The following is a 25167-nucleotide window of genomic DNA, read 5'->3' on the forward strand; positions in this document are numbered from 1 at the left end:
GCAGCCTGGTGGTATAAAGCTGTTGCCTCTCTCTGCTTCCAGCTCTGTCTCACACCAAAAACGTGAAAAGAAAAAGCACTACATACATCTTGATTTTTCAGAGGCGTGTCAAGCATAATCTTAGGATGAATCGCAGTGATGCAAATAGCAGAGGGATGGCAGGATAGCACTTCGGTTATTGAAACAGGCAGCAGCTCGGTGCCAGAGTGCAGGGTAAAATCGAGACAATTTTTATCCCAGGAATATTTACCTGTTTTTTTTTTTTTTTTTTAAATTAATGGTCTGTCACCATTAATTCATACCTGATACATGTTGTCATAGTGTGTCAAGGTGAGGTGTCTGTTTGCAGCACTTAAAAACAAACTACCCCACCAATTACATGTTTGGAATCCCTTTAGTACGTACATTATCATGTTAAATTCAGTTTCTTGTTCATATTATGAGATGAAGATGCAGCGTTTATGCTACTTATAAAGTGCAACTGGCAGAAATAAGCTTATTTATAGAGCACCGGTGACATTAAGATCAGGGAGCTTGTCATGATTAGTACTACTCAACCCACTCAAACTACTCAAACAGTTGCAGCTTTCCTAAAGGTGCCGTGTGGAGTTTACTTGTAAAGAAACAAAAGATATGTTTATATTCACTGTTGCTCACCAAAAATCGCTGTGTGTTCTTCATACATACCAAAAAATGTTGAATGTATTTTCTCCCTCATAAGACATTTGCAAAGCTGATTTAAAAAAAAAAAGTAATCGCCACACCTGCATACATGCACATCCTTGTGCATGTACACATGACAAACAAAACCAAGACACACACACAAAAAAAACCAAAAACAAACTGCTCAATAGTGCTCATAGAGGTTAAAAAAAGGCTACAGGCTGCTTTTAAGTCTGGGGAAATAACCCTGTTGATGTCATCAGGGTCACATAGGTTTTTCCACAGACCACAATCATCTGGCAAATCAATGGGGGGACAAATCCAATACATGCAGCCACACTGTTCTGGTGGATTACTGTGTGATATGAACATTTCTACTGTTAAACTCATGACCACTGAGACAACAGATAACCAACTGCTGCTCTGATAACTTTCCAATTCCAACACAGCATTGTTTTTTATGCAGGGCCGTTGTCAGTCTGCCTGCTAGTGAAAGAAATGGTGCAATATGGGAATCATATTTTCCATCGTTTTTGGTCTAAAAAGGTATAAAAGGTCTAAAAGTCAGAATATCTCAGCCCCTGAAGCTTTGATTTTGGACATCCTCCCAACTCTCCATGGAAGAGCAACATTAAATCTGTAGAGTGGCCCTTTAAATGATGAACCTCTTTAATGAGCTAATACATTACTCGTGATGTGTAAGGTTTAATGGTGCAAATAATCACACTTTTAGCCTCTTTGTAGAATAATTTCACCGCCTTCTTTTGTGAGGTATTAGTCTATTGCAGTATGTCGCCTGTCAGCTTTTTTAATGAAAATCTTTGCATAAACTTCTCTTTTGAACCGACGTTTCATTGAAAAGGTGGTAGTGACGCGTTATCAGCACCGACTGGCGGTCATAGTTCAACCATTGGTTTAACGCACCATCACTAAGAGGCAGCCGTGTACCACACAAACCTCCCGTTATTTTGCTATTTGGATGTTGTCGTTAGAGGCCAAGTGAGGAGGGAGGGAGGGGGGGGGGTCTTTTGATCCGCGCTTCGTCGCTGCAGAACTGATTCACCTGTTTATCCAAATGACAACCTTAAGCTGATGATTAAAGTGTAATATGCACTAACGCGGAATGTCAGCATCCCACACACACACACACAGACGGACACACACACACACACACACACACACACACACACACACACTGGAGCTCCGCCACAGCCTGCAGCTGCATTGACGGTAAACAGTGCAAGGTAGCGCATGGGCAGCCAGCAGGGAATTATTCCACATCGCATCACATCCCTGAGCATACATGGCGTCCTCACACACCGAGCCATGAATGTAGTGTGCAGGCTGACGGGGTAGCCGCCAATTTTTTTTTTTTTTTTTTTTAATTTTTTTAAATTTTTTTTCCTGTCTTTTTTTTTTTTTTTTTTTTTTTGCAGCCATCATTCTCTGCGTCGGTGTGCAGCAGTGGGGGAGATTGAGCGCACATTGCAACGATAGGTATCATCATTTCCCGGGATCAAAACGATGGATGTGGGCTCATCCGGATCTATTCCTGCAAATACGGTGGACGGGCGCGATTCCCCCCCCCCCTCCTTTTTTTTTTTTTTTTTTTTTTTTTTTTTTATTCCAGACGCATCCGCATCTTCCGTATGTTGCAAGGTGTCTTTGAAAAGGGTACGGACCTCTGGAGGAAATGAGAAGAAAGATCTATTTTGACTCACGCCTGTCGAGATGGTGAGTGAAATGCATGGCTGTTTTTTCCCCCCACTGCGCCCTGTGGCTGAGCAGCGGTACCTGGTTTTGACGGCATATCCTCGCCAGCTAATTAGAAATGATCTCCACAGGAAAAATGTCAAATGTGACCGTTGCATTTCCATTTCTTCCTTGAGATGTTCCTTTCTACGTAGGATTTTATTTTATTTAAATTTTTTTTTACATTTTAATGCACATGGTCAGTTTATACTCTAGGGAATGTAAAGGGCTTTTCTTCCATGTATGTGACTTGTATTTAGATTGCACTCTTCTGTGTTTGTAGCTCCAACGCTGAACATGTTTTTTCAGCATCATCCCCCACGCTATTATTTATATTCTGCGCGTCTCTGGTGCGCAAAAGGGCTGTTGTGTTAGGAAACACATGCTATATTTCGGGGGATGTCCAGTTATTCTCGTCAACTTCAATCCAGTTTCACGCCAAAAAGAGAAACCATTTTAAACAGTGGCTCCACTCTAGCGTCGCGTTTTAAAATGACCTTCAGTGCTCGGTGGCTGGGAATTAATTCTCACCTGGGATGGAGTGTCCTTTTACAATCAGTGCTGTGGCCTCCCTGACAGAATACACATAAATCAAAGTATCTAAAAAAAAAAAAAAATAGCGTATATGATTTATTTCCTTGTACCCTTTAGTCTACCTGTTACTGAAACCACGTCAAGGATTTGATGCTTTACCGTGACTGATGTTTCCAAAAATCTGTGGTTGCGTTTTTCTGCCCCTCACCAGTCATCGCAAACGTAGCCTCGCTGCAGACTACTCACCCATGCTGTGCTTTTTTTTTCTGTGTCCCAAATACATCACATTGCATTTGACAAAAAAAAAAAAAAAAAAAAAAAAATCCCAGCTGTGTTATTCAAAATGTGAATGAATGGTTGAGCCGTGCACGTTTCTGTTGGTGCAGAGATGGACAGGAAGGAGGAAAAAAAAAAAAAAAAAACAGTAGCCATATTACCCTCTCATGTTACATACTCTGACCTCAGCAGCATCACCATGGAGACTATAACTTTACCACACACTGTACATTTTGATCACTGCACTGCTATACGCTGTACAGTCTTTCTACCATCATATGAAGGTATGCATGTACTGCAAGAGCTTATCACTGCCGCTCACAGAAAGCATGGTTCAGTGGTGTAAGAGGATTTGCCTACATGAAAATGTATTGATACCGTAAGCCTTTAAAAGGAGTTACACTCATCTGGCCCCAGTTCATTTGGCCTTAGGATGCAGATCTGTGTACCTAAGTCATAGATGATGATGGTGTGGATGGAGGAGAGGATTGGGTGCTGCCATATAGAAGACCGATATCATATGGCGTATTGGACAGATGATGTGAAGAATATTAAAGTTTGAGCTGCTATTACTGATTTGAATGTATTACAGTAGTGCTTCGAATAAACAAAATCGCCTGTCAAGGTTGCTTTCTGCACTCAACCGGCTTGTATGGCCTCTTTATGCAACATGCAGGTGTGTAGAGCCCGAGACAGCTGGAAAGTCCGGGGGTCTTTCTACTCCCCTCAGCCTTAAGATGGCAGCATTCTCTTACAATACATGATGTATGCCAAAAACTAATAACAGCTGGAAGCTTACATCCATGCTTAACTGGCAAATTTGAAACAACATCCATGATTAACTGGCAAATTTTTTAATAAGCTCATTGTTTTCCTTTCGTTTTCCAGCTTATCTGGAAGACTTGCTTGTGGAGATAAAGTTTTTTTTTCCTGCACGCTGGGTGCACATGCACGTTTTTTTTTCTTTGCTTGTGTGTGTGGGGATGGTTTGTTTCTTACCTTCTCTTAGCCCTAATCGATTGTCTCTCTGATTCTCTCTCTCTGCTCACGTAAAGGAGGCATCATTAAGAAGACCTGTACATTCAAGATCAAGCAAACCTCATTAGATCATTAAGGATCACTATTAGTCTGCGTTAGAGGCAAAGAGGCATCTCTTAGCTGTGATCTGCAGTGTTGTTTTTCTATGAGCACTGAACCACAGCGAAGATTGATCCCTCCGTCGACCCAATGTAGGAACTGCTCCCTCCGATTCCCGCAACCTCCTCTCTTGCTTGGATTTCAGCGTTCAGTCAAATCCACCAGGTTTGTATTATAATGTGCCTGAGGAGGTCATGCAATTTTCTTTATGAGTATTGATCCCATACCAGAGCGTATACTCATAGATTATAGCAAGACTAACTGCATTGTATTCACATGCAGATGCTCACAAACCAAGTTTACTTAAGTGACGCACAAATAATGTTAGGAGTCAATGATCCAATATAATAGACATTCTAAACACATCTGTGCAAGACCTTTACATGATGAGGTGATTAGTCTGGCTGTTCTGTCCTGTTGATTATGACTTTATTCTTGCTTTTTTTCTTTGCTTTGCCCTTCTCAGGACAGAGTATGCCATCTGCACCTTTTCACAGGATCCTACGACCCCTTCTGCTCGGCACGTTCATCCTGGGATGCTTTGTGACTCTGTTTTTGATGTATTTTAAACCATCCACCAGCTGGTTATCAGGTCCCGTAGAGTCAACAGTATCCACAGACAGGGTTAAGAACCTCTTCTCCACCAAGAGCGACAAAAACGTGACCACCGTGCTGATCTGGCTCTGGCCCTTCGGACAAACATACGACTTGAGTGTCTGCAGCTCTCTCTTCAACATCGAGGGCTGCTTTATCACAGCAGACAGAAACCTTTACAATAAGTCGGATGGGGTCATCATCCATCACCGGGACATCTGCACTGACCTGTCCAACCTGCCGCCGCTCCAACGACCATCCTTCCAGAAGTGGATATGGATGAACTTGGAGTCGCCGTCACACTCGTCCCAGCTGCCTGGGATCGAGAACCTGTTCAATCTGACTCTCAATTACCGTCAGGATGCTGACATTGAAGTGCCTTATGGGTCCATCGTAGCAGCGGAGGGCGAGGAAGACTTTGTCCCACCCAGCAAAAACAAGCTGATCTGCTGGATTGTGAGCAACTGGAACCAGGATCATGTCCGAGTGAAGTACTACAATGAGCTATACAAACACATTGAGGTTCATGCGTATGGACAAGCCTTCGGGGAGTACATCTCTGACCAAGACTACTTCCCCACCATCGCCAGCTGTAAGTTCTACCTGGCTTTTGAGAACTCCATCCACAAGGACTACATTACTGAGAAACTATACAACCCGCTCTCTGTGGGGACAGTGCCAGTGGTTCTTGGCCCAGCCCGGCAGAACTACGAGAACTTTATCCAGGGAGACGCCTTCATCCATGTGGACGACTTCACCTCGCCCAAGGAGCTGGCTGATTACCTGCTGCTCCTGGACAAGAATGAGGAAATGTACCTCAGGTACTTTGAGTGGCGGCGGCACTTTAAAGTAAAGAAGGCCTATTTCTGGGCAGAGCACACATGCCTGGCTTGTGATTACCTGCGTAGGCACAAGGAGTATAAGGCATTCAATAACCTTGACAAGTGGTACTGGGGTGGATAGTGCTTTGAAGGGCTATGCAGTGCTTGTTTTGTTGTTGAAGGCAGTGCTTTAAGATTTTTGTCCTTCGGTTGACATGAAGGTTCATTACTGTTGTGTCCAGAGCTCCCGAATGATGTATTTCTATTGGTTCAGTGGCCCGGTGAGATGTCTATCTTATTTTCTTTTGTTGTTTTTTTTATTTGCAAGCCAATTTTGCTAAGCCTTACTTTGCCTTTTGAGTTATTCAGTTATTTGTATTTATTTTTTATGAATTACAAATGCACTACATTTTTTTATGTTTCAACCCATGTTTTGCTTAACATGACCACATTTGCTGCTATTTTTTATGTTTTTGTTCTATTATTAGTGTGAATGCTTGATTGTATGACTGTTCCTGTATAACAGATAATATTCATGATGCAAGGTTGTCATTTTTTTCTTTAAATATCACATTCTCATGAAGTGGCACACAGCGGACCTTGCTGCAGAAGGAGACTGACATAAAAGTGAAAATATTTATGTAATATTTATTCAAGTGAGGCATTATATGATAAAAACAATCTCATTTGTGCTAGTGATGCAGTCACCTATGCAGTGTTTACTGAACTCAAATGTGAAAGTAGGTCATTTGTGTCATGTACATATTGTGTACTTTTGGAATTATGTAGCTGTCATTTTTTCATATTTTTGTAAGTTTGCATTTGCACTTCTAATTCAACTGTTACCTATCTTTACATATGTACAGTAAGACAGACGGTCATCTTACTATGTGGTTGTTGATGGCATATGGTGATCATTACTCCAGTAGTCTCCGACAGCAGATGTGACTCTGCTCCGTGAGAGGGAGGTTACTATTTTAATCATATTGTGAATTGTTCATTGTCACATGTAATGTGTCACAGTGCAGTTGGATCCCATGTGGATGATGATAGTACAGTACAGAGCCATTGTACTGCAATGTGAAACTCCCACACAATTATGTTGCATTCTGATTTGATCTGCAAAAGTCTGTAATTTCTAACTGAATACGGTGACCGGAAAGAGCACAAAATGTACACATAACTGAGTCATTTTGCTAAGTGATATTTCAGTGTGTACCCTCATCCTACAATTTGACTTTAAATATTAACACCGATATTTTCAACTATTTCCAGCAGATGTTACCACATGGTTAAAGTGGGTCTGAATGATATTCATGATCACTGCAGGATTATCCATGTCTCTGTCTTTGAATCATCAAACCACAGTGTTGCCTGCGGAGTTGTCAGTTGCATGTGAAAGGTATTCTTCTGGATTTTTTTGTTTACAATCCTGTTTACAGCACTACACCACTCAAGATCACACTACAAAAAGACAGCTCTTCATCTGTTGATATCACACCACTTATAAATGTTGTCAAACAGCTATTTCACTGAACAATGCATCTCAACAGCACTCAGCAGCTATTGACACGATGGTTAAGTTTTTACTCGAGAACTTTGCAAAACCATGTCAACATTTTATGCAAGATAAACCGGTGGCTTCTTGGTCAAAATACTCGAACATGTGTCAGGTTATTATCATTTTGATATTTCTTCACTGTCAAAGGGACCATTGATGTAAATTATGAATTGAATTATTTTTCTTATGAATGGCTCTAAATGCCATAACGAAACCTGTATATAAACCTCGTTGTAAACTGAATCATCAAGCCCACTAACACAGATCAATCCTGTTTGTGAACCAGACTGAGGGAGCTCCTGCAGGGGTTCATAGAGAAAGGAAACAGTGTGTTGTATATATTTTTAATGTTCAAATCTCTTTAAAACATGCAAGTGTTGTCAGGCAGTGAATGTGATTTCGCTGTATCTTTGTGAGTAAAGCTGGTGTTTCAAGAGACTGTGAATCAAGACAAAAGGAGAGAGACGCTTGAAAAGGATAACCGGCGTGAGAGACAATGATGTTAGTGTTGTTAGGTGGACGATTTCATCAGGCAATTTTACACTGAAGAAGTTTCTTCTTGATTAGGCGGTAATCCTGTTGGCATGACCCAATTGAAAAAGACGTGCGGAAATGCAGCAGAGATTTAGCACTTTTATTCATGTGGAGTTGTGTGACTCACTGTGCTGGTGGCTGTCTTAGATGGAGCTATTGTGAGTTCAGAAACTGTCGTCCAAGACCTTGGCCTGTCCAACAGATTAACCATGAAACTGCCACTAATGGTTTCATATTGTACAGTCCAATCTCATGTATGAAAACAAAGGTTTCTTGTCCAATGTGGTTAGTGACTGGAACAAAAGACTTGTTTTTCTGTGTGTTGTCTGTCTCTTTCATCCTCTCTCCTTTTCTTTGCACAAAAACAAAAATGGGGAGCTGTGGCTTCTCAGCCCCTCCCCCAACCCCCCTGTCTGAGTCTGTGAGTGTGTCACAGCACCAGAGAATGAATCAGGATGTCTCTGGATACTGTCTGACCTGGCACTGATATTGCTGGAGTTCTTAAAAACACTGTATGCTGAGTGGGACGAAATCTTCATGTGCGGTCGAACATGAAGATTTCTCCAAAAATGCTCATTTTCTGCCAGTTCACTGAACTGATCAGTGAGTCAATCAGTACAAGTTTTTTTGCCAAATCAATGTATTTTGCCAAATGTTGTGTTTTAACCGTAGATGTCCGATAGTGTCAAAAAATAAAGATATGGATAAATGAGCAAATGAGATAAATGAACAAACTTTTTTTTTTTTGCAAAGAGCTTGTGATGTATTTGATGGACATTTAATTATAATTATACATATACTGTAAACTATATACTGAAAACTGTCCAACAAAAAACTGATTCTGTTGTTGTTGTTGACTTTTAAAGTAGTAGTTTAAAATTTGGGAAATAAAAGAACTAGACAAGAAGATTAAAACCACTCCCATGCTGGTACGGTAAATACGTAGCAAGAACCAAAGGCTGGTTAGCTTAGCTTAGAATAATAACCGAAAATAGGGGGAAACAACTAGCTTATATCTCATTTGTTTAAACCGTACAAAAACCAAAGGGCAGAAACATCAAGTCACTGTTTTACCGGGGGTTAAACAAATGAGGCATAACATATTCATTTGTAAGCTTTCGAGGGGCTGGTAAGTGGATTTTATTAGCTTTTGACAGAGCCAGGCTAGCTGCTTCCCTCCGTTTTGTTTATGCTAAGCTAATCTAACAAGCTGCTGTCTGTAGCTACATATTTACTGTACAAACAGAAAAGTTGTGCTGATCTTCTCATGTAACTTTTGGAAAGAAAGAGCTGATAAGGATATTTTCCAAATATTAGAGCATTTCATGAACGTTTAAGTTCTTCATGTTAGACAGTTTGTTTGTCTATAAACAAACTGTCTAACTACACGATGCCACTTAATAGCTACAGTGCTCTTGCATCTTTGTCAAACTTAATTTCCACAGTTGATGCCCACACTGTTCTACAGTGCCATGTAATGCAGGCGGAGGTATAAATAGCAATCCAAAAGCCTTGATAAGTGATTGATGAGAGTGAGGAGAGCGTGTTGTGGTGGTTACGCCTCAATCCTCCGGCTGTTGTTAGTTACCCCATATCCTCACTAGCACTCTGGTATTTGCAATCGTCTCCTCCACCATGCAGAGATGACAAATCTTTGTCAACTGCCCCTGCTCAACACTGCGGGTCAAAGTGTTTGATAAGTGTTTGTGTTGCCAGGATCAGTGGCACAAATAATCCATTGATGTCAGTCGCGGATTAATGTAAAAGTTCAGGTGGCGGAGGGTGGTGGTGGTGGCGCTTATTTACTTTCTTGCCAGGGGTTACACAACAAGATTGTACTATTCTCATGTGTGTATGATAAATATATAACTAGAGCCAGTAGCAGTGTTTATTGTAACTTAGCTTAAAGACAAGAAACAGGGGAAACTGCTAGCCTGGCTAATATAACATGGGGTTATGTGGCACACAGTTTCTTTGTCAGGGACCGTAATGTTTTGACCGTTCATAAATGGGTTAACTGATTTTTACCAATCAGGATTAAACAAAAGAAGCTCTGATAAATCCCCTGTACACTACCCAGCCAGCAGGTGAATGTGGTGCAGCATTTAGCAGCTAAAAAGACACATGAAAGCCTTAGGGGTTGGAGGAGACCAAAAACAGAGCTAAAAGAGAGTGAACACTGCCCTTACATTCACCATTTGGCCAAAAACACGACTCCAAATGAATGATAATGTAATAATATCAGATATAATATCAAATGTAAGTTATTGAAGGTTTGACAAGAGATTCAAATAAAAGAAACAAACATTTTACCATTTCTCTGTCATTTAAATTTAAACATTTTGAATCCGATAGACAATTTAGAAAATGATCCCACACATTGATAACTTCTGGGCTTTTTAAATCATCTAAGAATGTGGAGCATTTTCAGTGAATTTAAGCCTGTTTATTTGTGCTGCAGACTTGCTGTAATGGAAAGTGTTTCAGCACAAGGCACTGAGACTGAAGTTATTATTCCTGGACAGTGTTCTCGAGAGCTGGATAAAGAAAGGAAGTCTTCCTCCTGGGCTCTGAAGCTATATGAATTTTTCTAAAGATTGTGTATTTTCCTGTCACAGGTAGGTTAGTGTTTCAGTGTTTTTCTTTCGAATGTGATCTTTGCTTTGAATAATTGATCATTATCTGACTGAACTAACACATCTTACAGATTCTAGGTGTGAAGTCCTTATTTAGGGCAAATGTTTAAGTATGTTATGTGCTCTGACTTGCTGCTGCTGGCACCAAAAATTAATCAGCAGCTTCATCTACACAGTTAATCCAAACTCTACGAAATCTGTGGGCTAGGAGGAGGCAAGGGATCGAAGAGAAGAGCATTTTAATGGGTTGTGCATTCCTTTGAGTAGACAACTTTCTCTCCTCTTTAGCAGTGGAGATCATATGTCTGGCTCTGTGACAGGTCTTGTCACCCACGCATACCATGACTCACTTTGGTGAGAACAGGGGGAGGGTGAAGGCAGAGTTAGTGGAGGCATTACCAAGGCCCTCCCTGAAGGGGTGTAAGGTTTTGTGAGATTGTAGACTTAGTAGATTGTATCTCCTTGCCCCCCGGCAACCCCCTATGTGACTATCCTGTTCAGTTGAAAACGCCGCGTTGAAAGCGAGCTCTGCACATCGCAGAAGACAGCAGAGGTCTGCTCAAAGGGCCAGGTTTGTGTGAGTCCTCTCATTAACTACTAGAGCCGCCCCTCCTCTCAACCTAATGGATCCCACTTATGCTGTCATCACCATGCCAACCGGCTGTCAACTCTGGGGTGGAGAGGCTTTTGTGCTTCAGAGAAATGCAACTGTGTCGTGTTGATCTGTCTCAGTCTACAACAAGTCACCACCTCAAAGGAGCCACCAAAGTAAATGCTTCTCTTCTTCTCAGAGATCATTTGATTAAGAGGGGGGAAAAACAACCACTGACACCTTATTGTAAAGACTGAATACATTAAGATAAGAGGACACCCGAGTCCAGGTCAAATAAAAGCCTATTTATTGGGGCTAGACAGGCTGCATACGAAATCTGTTGGCAGCTGCTCACTAGTTGACTTCAGAGGATTAAGCAGGCAAAAGGAATATGCAAGATCAGCAAGCTTTTTGCTCTGCAGCGTTGGCACTGCCTGGTGTAGATGTTAATAATCCAAGAGACAAAGACCAGCACCTGTTATCTATCTGATACAAATCAGAGGGGATTTGATAAAGTTACAAACATGCATGTATGAAAACAGATCAATTCTGACAATATGAACACTGTACAATAATCTCTGCTTTAATATTCAGTGAATAACGCTGCTTGTTGACATGCAATTAATTTTTCATGATTTACATATAATGCCTGCACAGTCAAGAGATGGAAGCATATACTAAGAGATGTTGTCTGCTGGTAAATATGGGTCACCTCCACCCCTGGCTTGATGTCACATGATGACAGACATACTGTGCAACAAACAAATGCAACAAAGATTAGAGACCTTTGAGAGGTAATGACTATATTTGTCCTACAGTTGGTTCTGGGTTTATTTATGGTCTGCGTCACTTTGTGATTTGTAGCCACTGATCTGGACACCTGCAGGGAGCAAGGATACAATAGAGTGGCAATTTAATCCAGAGCAGGCAGATAACTCGGTGTAATCCGGTGAGTCCACTTACTTAGAAATAAGAACAACCTGGAGGATGGCATGACTTCAAATCAGAAACCTTTCCTATACCCGTGTTCCTGATGTGATATGGTTATTTTGTGCTGAAAGGCTTACATAACACACATCTTGTAGGTCAAAAATAACATAGCCTTCCATTATTCCTTGGAGGTCTGTAGATACCACCTACATACACCGCCGAACCATGTTCCAACATCATCTGTTGATCCAAAAATGGTTTGCACCTTATGTATTTATCACTAGAGTGTAATTCTAGATACATTTTTTAAGAAGGAGTGGTACTGAAGCAAAGAGAGAAGACACAGGGGACGAGAGTTCATCCAGACAGAGTTGCATTCCTCTCAGCCTCATCCCTGTCACTGACCTTCCTGTGTGTGTATACGAGGGATTAGGCCTGTGGGCTGGGCTGGTGGTCTTCCCAGGCTATTTTTATGAAGATGTCCGTCCCCTGATCCTTTTGGAAAAACGATATGAGCACATGTTCAAAGATCCAAATGTAATTAGTCGACTGTCAGTCAAAGATGCAGGAGAATTTGGATTATCATCCAGGTGGAAAAACAGGATTTGTGCTGTTTCAGAGATATACCTACAACTATGCTTTCACTTAGAGTGGCTGATAGAGCCAAACATACACTTAGACAAACATGAAGCACTTGAATTATCTATTGTGCCCTAATGATATGGGCAAGGCACTATAGCTAGTGATCTTTTTTCCACAGAATAGCACTAAAAGCGGGTTTTTAATGAGGTTACAGGAGTATTGCTATCAACAAGATCGTCACCATTAAGCTGTCATTTCTGCTCCTCCTCCTTTATTTTGCCGTGGATGGATTGAACATCCACAGGCCTGCAGCTTCCCCCTTCTGAAGTGCTGCCAAGGCGCTCTCAATAGCCACTGAGAGGTCCTGGCAATATAGTTCAGTACCTGGCAACCACAAAGCTGCTGGCGCCTACGTCTCATAAGCCATCTGCAACTGCTTGTGTGTGTAGCAGGCACCAACAAAGGCCACAAGTGTGTCCAGACATGTCACAGCATCCAAATGGTCGACTGTCTCTGCTGTGGCACCAACATCCAAACTGATACAGTGTGTGAACATGAAAAGATTTTGCATCTTTAAGCTTATATCTAATGTTTTACTAGTGTGTGTGTGTGTGTGTGTGTGTGTGTGTGTGTGTGTGTGTGTATGAAATTTATCAAACTGTTGGGCATTGGTATAGGTTGCATTGAAGACTGTCATGTTGCCCATCAATATATCCTCTGGTCATCAAACTGCATTTGCATCATAGTTTTACTGCATTTCTGAGATACAGCAACAATGATTAAATCAGTTCAAAGGCTCGGTGAACTGTGCATCATCAGCTCCCTTAAAAGGTGCAGAAGGATGCAGTGGAGCATGTCCATTCTCCCCAGAGATTACCGCTAATAAGAGGGCCAGTATTTATAGAAGATCCCCCCCAGTGGATACCCCTAATCCTGCCTCACCCCCTTTCATCCCTGCCCTATCGCTGTGCCTGGACCGCTCTCTCTCTCTCTCTGCAGCCCCCAGCTTCAGCCTCATCCTCGCCCCATTACAGCTGAGGTAGAGACTTCCTTAATACAACACTGCTTTTTTTCAGATTCTTTTGAAAGAAGAGGAAAAAAATAGCTTGGCCTCGTTACTTTGTTGATGAGAGATTGCCTGAACTATTAAAGGGCATTTTTTTATCTCTCCATTTCCTTCTTCGTTGTACAGTTTTGCTCCTCCTGCTGTCTTTGACCTGCAGCTAAGAAAAGAAAATAACAATGTCCACCAGTGAGCGTTTCGACTGCCATTACTGCAAAGACTCCCTGCTGGGGAAGAAGTACATAATGAAAGAGGACACGCAGTACTGCACTAAGTGCTATGAGAACCTGTTTGCTAACTGCTGTGACGGATGCTCTTCACCAATTGGCTGTAATTGCAAGGTAAGGAAGCATCAGTGTTGCCCTGAGATTTGATTTTATTTGATGTCGCCCATGTGTCAAATAAGAGTGTATGTTTTGTTTCTGATCTGAAGGTGAGAAACATTTGATATTTTGACTTTTAATTTTGATCACATTTTGACCAATGTTGACCATTTAAAATGCCAACTTGTCATTGCTACTCTTGTTATTCCTACATGCTTCTGACCTTCTAAAGATTCTTCTGAATATTTCACCTTGCAGAATAACCACAAGTCCAATAGATAATGTGTTACATATCTACAGGACCTGTCCTATAAGGATCGCCACTGGCATGAGCAGTGCTTCAAGTGTGCGAAATGCAGCCGATCTCTGGTGGAGAAGGCCTTTGCTGCTAAGGATAATTTGTTGCTGTGCACTGAATGCCACGCCCATGATTACTCCTCCAAGTGTACCACCTGCAAGAAAACCATCATGCCAGGTACATAGTCATGTTTATTTTGATCACAATAAACATCATTATAATTATAACCCATCATTGAGATTGAAAGTTCATTAATGACCTTGGAAATGTTAGTTCGCAAAACTATCTCTTGACAAGGTCCATTCAGTAGCTGTCCTGGAGCTTTCAGTCATTCATTCCGCTGCTGTTTCCAATTCAGGACTGATCTTTTAAACTTTACAAACTGGAAATTTGAGCTTCTACAGCTCCATGGTAGCCTATCTGAGCAGACTGAGGAAGATTGTGTGATACAATCAAAAGCTTCAGAACGGCTACTAAATGACTAAACAAAATTTTCTTACTCACGTTATTTCACATTCTCTTTCTTGCAAGGAGCTATATGAGGGGATTGATGCCACTCTCTCATCTGTAAATAAAGCTAGCACCAGCAGCAGTTAGCTTAGCACAAAGATGCCTTCAAACATTTTTAGACAAAAGTATAAAAACAGCAAATCGTGATGTTGAGAGGCAAGAAAACTAAAACAAAGAAAGACAGAAAGAAAAAAGAAAAAAACATTCTTTCGAAAATGTCGAATTATAAAGTCTTTAATTCAAGTAATACAATAAATCGGGTTTATTGTCCAGGCAGTGATGACAATGATGTTTATAACAGTAATAAAAGAAAGTCATTCTGAAATTTGATACTGAAAGTTTGTTTTAGACCATGGAAGCACCAGCTGACAAAACAAGCTTTCAATCATATCACACAATCTTTCTCAGCAGATGGAGTTTGTCCAGTTGTCATGGAGTATTACATTTGCATTTTTCTGAACATTTGAAAGACTTTCTCATCCATGTTGGCCTTGAGATTGAATGAAACAGAGACTGAATTAAGATGATTTTGAACATTCACAAATCCGTGACAAATGGGCAAACGCCATCTGCAGGGGATGATATGATTGAAAGCTCCAGAAAAGCTAGAGAAACTTGAACATCTGCAACATCATGATTAAAGGGGGAGAGGGATCATATGATACAATTGAAAGCCCATAGTCAATAAATGGAACTTATTTAATCAGGAATTGTATAATACTTATGGAAGCTCTATTATTATATGTGAATAAATTTAAAACTGAAAAATATAAATTGAAATATAAGTATATAAAACACTAGACAGCAGTGCAGTTTCCTTCACTCCCCGAAGTCTTTCCAAGATTATTAAGATAGCATTGTCCCCTCCCTACGGATAAAGCAGGACTATTTTGGGCCGCAGTGTGTTTCTGTCATGGAGGTACCATATGCTGAGTAAGCTGCTCTCGTCCCCTGTGCCAGGTTCCCGCAAAATGGAACACAAGGGGAACAGCTGGCATGAGACCTGCTTCCTGTGCCACCGCTGCCAGCAGCCAATAGGAACCAAGTCCTTCATCCCCAAAGACACCGGCTACTTTTGTGTGCCCTGCTTCGAGAAGCAGTTTGCCTACCAGTGCTGTGCTTGTAAGAAGGTAGGGTTACAGCTGAGTGTTCTTTGGATGTGTTCACTGCAGCAGTCAACCCCCCCCCCCCCCCCCCCCCCCCGACTCTGTTGCTTTAACATTACTCACACTGTGACTGTATAGTAAAAGGATGCATATTGAGAAGAACATGATAGTGTGTCTCTTTGTGGGTGTTTTGGGTTACCTTTAGGCCATCACAACAGGTGGAGTGACCTACCAAGAGAAGCCCTGGCACCGCGAGTGCTTCTTATGCATCGGCTGTAGAAAGCAGTTGTCGGGTCAGCGCTTCACCTCCAGGGAAAACTACCCCTATTGCCTCGAATGCTTCAGCAACCTGTATGGAAAGAAGTGTGTGGGCTGCACCAAGCCCATCACCAGTGAGTCACTGTCTGTGTGCTCACGTTTTCATTCACTCACACACCGCTCACGCATCTCTCACACTCATATTTAATGCCTTCATTTGCATTTGTGTGGGAACTGTCAGATATACAAGGTGAAGTTCTTGCGTCAACCTGCACATTATGTAAATATCTATGTTTGATGTGTGCAGGTCTGGCAGGGGCCAAGTACATCTCTTTCGAGGAGCGGCAGTGGCACAGCGAGTGTTTCACCTGCGTGCAGTGCTCCGTGTCGCTGGTGGGACGCGGCTTCCTCACCCAGCGCGACAACATCTTGTGCACCGACTGTGGCAGGGAGAAGTGACCTTTCCATGAAGGGTCACAGCTTAATCCAAATAACAACAAGGGCTCATATTCTGATACAGATACTGTAGACTCATTAATATTTCTTCTGAGCATGTCTGATGCATTAACAAACTCTAAATGTCAAATGCTTATTTTGGTCTTATAAATGACCATTAGTCCTCTCACACTGCCACACATGTATCTTTAAAGTTAGGGCGATTGTGCCATTGTTGATGAATGTTGGCTTTGTTTCTTTTTTCCTTGCATAGTTCTTGCTACTACTTACTTTTAACATATTAGAGCTGACTGGTCAAGTAATGGATAAGTGAACTGACAGAAAATGTATTCTATTTTGCTAATTCATTGTTTTTCAAGCAAAAACCCTAAATAATTGGATTGAGCTTATCAGGAGATAGGATGTGATACTTTTCTTTATCTTATATAACAGCAAACTAAATATCTTTTTAGTTTTTGCCAGAATCAAGCATTCTGAAGATGTCACTTTTTTTCCCGTTATTTTCTGATGTTTTATGGACACAAAGATAAAACAAGAAAACATCAGCAGAATTTTAAGGAAAATAATGGTTAGTTGCAGCCCTAAAACATAAAGGTCTGACTTTCATCATACATTTTATTTCTACTCTATGCTCGGTGCATATTGGTTTGATGAAAAAAAAGTAATCACTCTGAGGAAAAACATGCATGATTTATACTTCTCTCATGTGAAGCACTTAACATTCTAAAGGTTGTTCCAATAAAGACCTTTCTGTATACATCATACTGAGATGGATATCATCTTAGTATCTGCTGTTGCTTATCCTAATGTTTTATTTACTCCAATGATGCCATCCAGAGGAAGAGAGTGCATATGTCTCTTCATATGAAAACCCTTAGGGAGGACAGAAGACACAAAGTTCAGAATAACAAATATAGCTGTGATGGTAGGTTTAAAATCCAGATTGTTTTACGACCATATTGTCCCCTGTCAGTCATCCTTTAAACGACCACTGCTGTAAAACAAACCTCTGCTGTGTTTCTGTTGCCTCTTGACCCCATCGCACCCAGCTCATGCCCATTGTAAACAAACTGAGAGCGACCATATATGGTTTGATCAGCAGATCACTTACTCTTCTACTTGTCTATTATCCACAGACCAAAGCCACCACTTTGGTCTTTGCACAAGCCAAGAATACAAGTGACCGTAACTGTGGGCACCTCAAAATATCCGTCTTCTTCGCCATACCTAATGTTTTGATACTTGTAAAAGTTGGTTTTCTTGGTGAGGCAGTTGGATGAGTTGTGTAAGTGTCCTCACATGGCAGGATGAGCGGCGTAAAATGCTGACATAGATTTCCTGTCAGGATATAGTCACATGGGGAGGTGAAACTACTTTACACTTCATAAAGCTGTGGAGGAATCAAAGAGGAAGGGGGAGCAGCAGAGAGGTAGGGACATCTTATTTTACATATTTCATTGAAGTAGAGCTGTGGCTTTGATTTAGGCAGATACCTTCTTGTGAAAAGAATTACTTCTGAAGAACTTCTTCTCTGCCTGCTGGTGAGCTATTGCTTGGGTAACACTTGATGTGAGTTGCACAACCAAAGTCAAACATTAATACATTTCTGCAATGGCTTTTAAAGCATTCACACAAACACATGTCTATGAAAGACAAGAAGCCCCGAAAGAAAAGGACAGATCCAGCATCGAGTGCCTTGAGTGCTATGATCGAAATGTGTATATAGGGACCAAATATGCAACAGTCCAGCACCTCATCCTACCAAGCAATACAAATGGAGAGCTGAGTTCTGGCAAGAGCAAAACCAGAGAAGGTAGGGCAAGAAAACTAGGTTCAAGCAACCCAATTGTCCAACTGAGGGTAGTCCCACTTTTCAACCATCTGCTGGTCCTGTGGGACCGCAGTGTTACTGCCCTCAACATGTTCTCCTTAGAGCCTGTTCCAACCCTGAAGAAAATCCAGCACACGTCTTTGTTTGAGGTGTGCGACTCATTGCTCACAGCTCAGGCAGGATGTGTGCAGATGGTGACTTCCTCCAGTCGCAGGAAGGTGATCCGGATCCACGTAGTGGGAGTGGACAGGTGGGAGGTTGTGAAGGAAATCCCTCTGCTTCAGGATCCTGCGGCCTTGGCAGTAGATGGCACCAGTCTGTGTGTAGCTACCTGCAACAGGTATCTCCTCTGTGATATTGAGACTGGGAACATAGAGGAGCTTTTTCCCCACAGTCACAACAGGCAGCGTGTCATTGTTACCTCAGCGGGACGAGGGGAATTCCTTTTGAATGGGCCTGAATCTTTGGGTAAGAGCTGCCAAAATGTTTATGGTACATGTTGTTCTACAGGCTGTTGAGCACAGACATCTCCATGTGTTATTTATGCTTCCTTTCCAAAGCAGCTGTACAGTTAATCATCTCACATCACTCCCCCATATATTCATCTAGCCAGAGGATATGTGTTTTGCCAACATATCACTTCTCCATCCCCATTCCTCAGGCATGTTTGTGATGAAGACAGGGATTTGCCAGCGCCCTCCCCTGCAGTGGCCTCTGGAGGTGCTGGCAGCCGGAGTATGTTTCCCTTACATCCTTACCCTGCAGCCCCAAGTGCTGTCTGTCTACAGCATGTTAGATCAGCAGCGCAAACAGACTGTGAGTCTCCATGGAGCAAAGGGTCTGCACCCCGCACCAGGTAAACCAGAATCATCACCTCATCCTTGCAGACTGTAGACTGAGAGTCTGCCAATCTGTGGTTCTTACTTGATTAAAAAAGTCTGTCTCAGTTTGCACTTACTCATTCAATCATTCTTGCACCTACTGTTCCTACACACTGAGTGTTTCTGGAAACCAAAAACAAATCTCCCCTCAGATGGTGTGTTAGTGTTCACAGAGAGAGACATTTTCAGCCTGAGTCTGGTGCCATTTGAAGAGCAGATCCAGGCACTTGTAGGACATGACAGGGTCGAGGAGGCATTACTGCTGCTGGATGGAGTTCAAAGCCGTTGCCCGCTTGACTCACACAAGGTGAAATGAAATTACATTTGTAGACATACAGCATGACGCAAACATGCCCCTGCTTTGAAATCTGTCTCTGACAAATATGTTCTTCTTCTCAAAGGTTACAAAACTAAATATTAGGGGATAACTGGACGACCCAGATGCTTTTATTTCTTTCTTTAATCATATAAAAACAAAAAAATGCAACCTGCCACAGTGTAAACCAGACTTTTAGACAGGTGTTTTCCCTTATCAAATGATTTTTTTTCCAAAATCTTTTCATAAGAAAAATGAAAAAAAAAAAGATAAGAAAACAGAGAAGACATGAGCAAATGTTCACTTCAGCATGTCATAATAACATAGTCAAAATAACAACACTAACATACTGATGTTATATATGTTTACCAGGGTCACCATCTTAGTTTAGCATGTTTACTGCTTCAACTGATAATGTTAGCACGCTAACATTAGTGACTAATTAGCTGTAAACACTGTAACATTTACTGCTGTCTCTCAGACTGAGTCATAATCCCATCATTTTATACTCTAGATAATACTCACCACTAATGTGTAGATGCATTAGAGCTCCAGCTGACATTGTATTGTAGCGTTTGAATTTCATATTTTATCACTGTAGATCAGATTGCATCAGGATGTTGAGGTGTAGATAGACTGCATCATTGTGGACTGCTACTCTAGGTGTATTCCAGTTGGATGAATGCAATTGAGGGCAGCAGATGGTGCCTGAGATTTAGTGTAATCTGTGCGCTAGCTCAGGTTACAGTTTAGAGGTGAACATGTTAGAATTAACGTGCTGATTAACCATCATTTTTTTAATTGTTTCTCAGGTTTTGTGCAGTTTGAAGCGTAAAATATTGCCCTTGAGTTTTAAGGGTAGTCATACAGTCTTCTGCCTTGATGATTTCAGCTCAAATATTGCTGCATTAAATATGGTTCCATGTCATGTATGAGTATTTTTTTAACTGACAGGAGCTGCAGAAGGCCATCACTTGCTTGGCTGGATTTGTTCATTTTTACCAGGAGGATTTTTCTGAGGCCAGAGATCTATTCATGTGAGAGTAAAACCCCCTAACACTCAAAATTCAAAAAATGCCAAATAAATTACAGCAATCTGTACTGTGATAGTATGTGAATTTTGTCTTAACACAAATCAATACCCATCATCCTCTTGAACAGTAAAGGTGAGTTGGACCCCAGAGAAATCATCCGCCTCTACCCGGACATGCAGTCGTGTCTCAGCGAGGACTTTCACTCCCAGCTTGACCAAGTGAACAAGAGCAGGGATCTCCGGGTGCTCTGGCAAGAGGACAGAGACACATTTCATCATTACCTGGCCTTCCTAAGAGATTTCCTCAGGGTGGTCAGAGGGACGGAGCAGGACCTGAAGTGTGCTTCGGAGGTGGACTGCGCCCTCCTGAGGCTGTACACAGAACTGGGAGACACTGAAAATCTGCAGCAGCTTGTGACATTTCCCAATGAGTGCAGACTGGATCATTGTGTTCCTTTTCTGGAGCAACACAACAGGTGAAAATAAATGGTCATTTGTTACATACATGACTTGTAACACGTATAAATCAAGATGATTTGCGAGACATTTGTTATAATTTGCACAATTTCTGATGGACCATTTGCTGTTTCATCTCCTTTTATTTTCAGATTGTTTGCTTTAGGTTCCCTCTATCAAAGCCAAGGGAAGCAAATTGATGCAATGAAGGTATTATTCCCCCAAACTCCCACAATTACACACTAACTACATGTAAAAATGTTGAGTGTTATACCCTGTTATATTCTTCCAGACTTGGGTGAAGATTGCAGATGGCTCCCACAAAGACCCCTCTTGCTCAGATGTATATGGCCATATAGTGTGGACTCTCAGTCAGATGGAAGACAGAGATACTGTGTGGACATTTGCAGACTGGACTCTGAAAAGAAACCAAGAGGTGCCCTCTTCATTTTTCATGCTCTCAACTTGACTGCAGAGGGCAGAGTTGCACAATACAATTATGTGTTTCAGACATAAACAGACTGCAAAGTGCGACCCACTCCGCCATATTAACTAAATTGCCTCGATTATGGGGCAATTATTGGTTTTTAAATCACCAACAACACTTTTCCTTTATTTGAAAAAGATAGGTGTGCAGATTTTCACCAAGCGTCCAACAGATGACCGCCTGGAGACACAAGACGTCCTTGTTCTCTTGGAGAAGTACCCACTGGCACTGGTTTTGTATCTTGAGTTCTTAATCCAGGATTTGAGCAGTGAGGTGGGCACAGCAGCAGCAACTTAATCTAATAACCTGACTCCTTTATTAAATACACTGACAGTGATTGGTGTAATCTGCCCTCAGGAGGAGAGACATCACAACTGTCTGGCCTTGGCATATGTTACTCAGACTCTGCAAGAGGAAGAGGAAGCAGATTTGAGGCCGACCAGAGGGAAGCTGCAACAGCTGCTATGGGAATCTACATTCTATGACGTCTCCACAGTATATGGTGTGTGGATGACTTATAAGAACATAAATAGAATCATCAACAAATTACACTAAATGTCTTGGTTTTTTTTTCTCACTGCAGAGAGAGTCAAGTCAACAACCCTGCACACAGAGAAAGCCATTCTGCTTGGTAGGACCGGGGAACACTCCCTGGCTCTGCAGGTGCTCGTTCACCAGGCGCACGACCTCCAGGCTGCAGAGGCCTACTGCTGCAGGGCTGCCCAGGGCCGGGACTCTCAGTTCAGGCAGGCCCTGCTGCTCACCCTGCTCCAAATCTACCTGAGCTCAGAGGATCTCGCCAGCACTGCGGTGGATCTGCTCAACAACAACCCTCAGGTCTTTGCAGCGGAGAAGGTCATCCAGCTCCTGCCTGACTCCTGGTCTGTTCAACTAGTCTCCAAATTCCTAGTGGGATCCGTCAGGGAGACCTTCCACCAGAGGCGGATGGCGAGGTTGCAAAAGGCGCTGGCCCAGGCAGAGCTCATGAAGCACAAGGTCACTTGGGTGAGTTTAATAACATACTTCACATTTTGTACTGCAGTGAACATTGTGTGTATTCTTGTTCCCCTCTTTTTCTGAACACTGTTGCCCTTTTACTGTCTCCTCCGCAGATGCAGGCCTCAAAAACAAAGGTCAGACTGGACAAGGAGCAAAAGTGTGCGGTTTGTCAGAGAGAGCTTGCAGAGCCACAGTTTGCCTGTAACCCGCTTGGCGAAGTGATGCACACCACCTGCACTGAATCATAAGGACACTGTAAAACCACTCTGTTGACTGTTCATGCACATATGTGTGTCCCTGCACACCTGACGATCAAATTCATTTCTCATCAGATAAGTGTTTGCTTCCTACCTGATAATTTATCTAGATTAGACTGTGTCATCTGGGCAAACTCTCTACAAGGATTCAATTCACGGGCCTTGGACCAGACACGTTCCCTAATTAGAAAAAAGAAAATATATTGTGTAAATAACTGGTTTCAAAATGCAAAAGAGCATGCAGTGCACTTTTTCAGGGCGGCGTGTCTGAGCTATTTCCTAGAGACACTGCAGACAGCAATAGCTATAAAGTGAATTGTGGAGGACACTCTGGGGCATATATTCACTGATCAGACAGTGGGGTTTTACATGGAAACCACCCGTGGTCACCCTGATGACCAGAGGGAATTTGACCATCCTCCACTGCTGTATATATGCATCCCCACCATCATGGTTTCCACTGACTGTGTATATTTGTCTGCATACAGCTGGAAATAGAAAGTCAACATGCTGCACGTGAGAGACTTTTTTTATTCAGTCTGTGCATTAATTTACACTTAGGACCCCCCCCCCCCAAAAAAAAGATCACAATTACAGGTTTAAAAATGAAGAGCAGGATGAGGAAATGCACAGCTTTGGGTCATTTCTGTTATAAACTAATTTTACAAGTGACCAAATGACATGTCTGTGCTTTGTATGGAATATGAAATCAGAGGCAATTTTAACCAACATCATCCCTGTATCATTAGGGATCATCGCAGACATGTGTTCCAAATAATAACACACAAACTCCAGCGTGTCTGCATGTAGAGTATGGAAATCTTGTGAATAAACTTAAACACATATCATTAAATCAGATGACACTGTGCTCAAGATGTATTTGTCTATTTCTGTCAGAATTTAGTCATTAAGGCTAACCATAACTGCGAGTGCTTCTTTATCCTGATACATTTTGGGACACGAGTTAAGGAGACGCCTAAGGGGGCTGGAACACTGACTTGGCCGGACTGCTTGTAAGTTTTTGGCCTGGGGCGAGTGACTAATTGCAATGTAGATGAACAGTGATTTATGAGCATGTTGGATGGGATTATCTCTTTGTGATGCCCTTGCCAAGATTTCTTCCATTTTTCTTTCCTAATGAGGCTTTTGTGGAAGTTTCCCCTTCATTCCAACTGAGGATCAATAAGGCAATGGAGAGTTGTGTTCATTTAATGTTTCATAGTGTGGCTGTTATGAAGCCTTTGGGGAGTGTAACCAGGATAAGGGGCTACAAGACAGCTACACTTGACTCGGTTTTTCTCATTTTGAGTGTATAATTTTTACCTCTGGTTCATATAAATAAACTGGATCAAAGGCCAGAAAACCTCAAGAAAGCTTTATTATTCCTGTGCTTCTTTCTTTTATGTGGTTGCAGGAAAATTGCCATGTCGACCCCTCCACATCGGCTCCTTGTAATTTTGATAACATAGGCATTTCATTTTACTCTACTGTTCAGTCATTGTAAGCACTCCAGGATAAACAACTGAAAGGTATCAGTGCAAAGAAAAACATTCAGCATCAACTCCTTTTTTTTTTTTTTTTTTTCCTGTTTTGAGATGTGAAAGGAGCCTCTCACAGTTTATATGGACTGGCTGTGAGGGCTGCTGCACTGTGATTGGCTGAGCTTTGGGCTGTGCCTGATGACCAGTGACCACTGGGTGGACCTGGGGGGCTAAGATTATGTCCACTCCTTCCCTCTCTTGGACATCCTTAGGGAACATTAATGTTGTTTTGAACACTTGAGGTTATTCTGCGCCTCAAAAACGTTTTTCTCATCTTTGATGTTGACCAACAGCCATAAGTAACCAAGAGATAAAAATAGCGGACACAAGTGCCAATACACCATCTTCTACCTAAACAATTAAGAGCATTTAAATATTTTTCTCATCTCATCTGATGCATTAAGATGCTTCACTCATTAAGTATAATAAGTTGAAATTGGCAGTCCCTACTGATGTGAATGTAACACTCTTGTAATCTGGAGTTCAGTGCCTGACTAGGCTTGGACTCTGGATCACTACGAGGTGCCCTGAGGTGCTCCGTGGTGCTGGCCAGATGGTCATTTTACACATGAGAGGAAAGGAATGGATGCAAAAATCAACAGTTATAGAGGCAAGTATGGTGGGCATCCAGACATTGGTCTCCCATTATAAATATCCATGCCACCACAGAGTCAGCGCTAGCAGGGAAAACAAGAACATTTTCTTCTTGTGCTTTTCTAAATTTAAGGGGAAAATGCTGG

General features: G+C 41.9%; 3 protein-coding genes across 6 annotated transcripts; all 3 read left to right on the forward strand.

The window, feature by feature from the left end:
- The first annotated feature begins 2257 nt into the window (after positions 1 to 2257).
- On the forward strand, positions 2258 to 8589 carry fut9a (fucosyltransferase 9a). The gene is made up of 3 exons (XM_071497990.1): positions 2258 to 2397; positions 4281 to 4527; positions 4829 to 8589. Exon 3 carries the CDS (start codon positions 4837 to 4839, stop codon positions 5917 to 5919), a length of 1083 nt encoding a protein of 360 aa, XP_071354091.1. The 5' UTR covers positions 2258 to 2397; positions 4281 to 4527; positions 4829 to 4836; the 3' UTR covers positions 5920 to 8589.
- A 1763-nt stretch (positions 8590 to 10352) lies between these two features.
- On the forward strand, positions 10353 to 17383 carry fhl5 (four and a half LIM domains 5). Of its 4 annotated transcripts, none has more exons than XM_071497992.1 (6): positions 10353 to 10490; positions 13805 to 14016; positions 14299 to 14473; positions 15767 to 15936; positions 16118 to 16304; positions 16478 to 17383. In XM_071497992.1, the coding sequence occupies exons 2-6, from the start codon at positions 13855 to 13857 to the stop codon at positions 16627 to 16629; spliced, it is 846 nt and encodes a 281-aa protein (XP_071354093.1). In that variant the 5' UTR covers positions 10353 to 10490; positions 13805 to 13854; the 3' UTR covers positions 16630 to 17383. The 4 variants fall into 4 exon arrangements, with proteins under 4 accessions (XP_071354093.1, XP_071354094.1, XP_071354092.1 ...); XM_071497993.1 differs by lacking the exon at positions 10353 to 10490 and adding an exon at positions 11918 to 12049; XM_071497991.1 differs by lacking the exon at positions 10353 to 10490 and adding an exon at positions 13529 to 13651.
- Positions 17384 to 18003: 620 nt separating this feature from the next.
- Positions 18004 to 23187, forward strand: LOC139632788 (transforming growth factor-beta receptor-associated protein 1). Its single transcript, XM_071497986.1, has 11 exons — positions 18004 to 18925; positions 19119 to 19313; positions 19491 to 19645; positions 20609 to 20691; positions 20816 to 21163; positions 21296 to 21353; positions 21436 to 21579; positions 21769 to 21903; positions 21988 to 22132; positions 22214 to 22635; positions 22743 to 23187. The coding sequence occupies exons 1-11, from the start codon at positions 18238 to 18240 to the stop codon at positions 22875 to 22877; spliced, it is 2508 nt and encodes an 835-aa protein (XP_071354087.1). The 5' UTR covers positions 18004 to 18237; the 3' UTR covers positions 22878 to 23187.
- The last annotated feature ends 1980 nt before the right edge of the window (positions 23188 to 25167 follow it).

The sequence above is a fragment of the Trachinotus anak genome, unplaced genomic scaffold (assembly GCF_046630095.1).
Source record: "Trachinotus anak isolate AG129_WGS33_773 ecotype Australia unplaced genomic scaffold, CSIRO_AGI_Tana_v1 ptg000015l, whole genome shotgun sequence".
Taxonomy (NCBI): domain Eukaryota; kingdom Metazoa; phylum Chordata; class Actinopteri; order Carangiformes; family Carangidae; genus Trachinotus; species Trachinotus anak.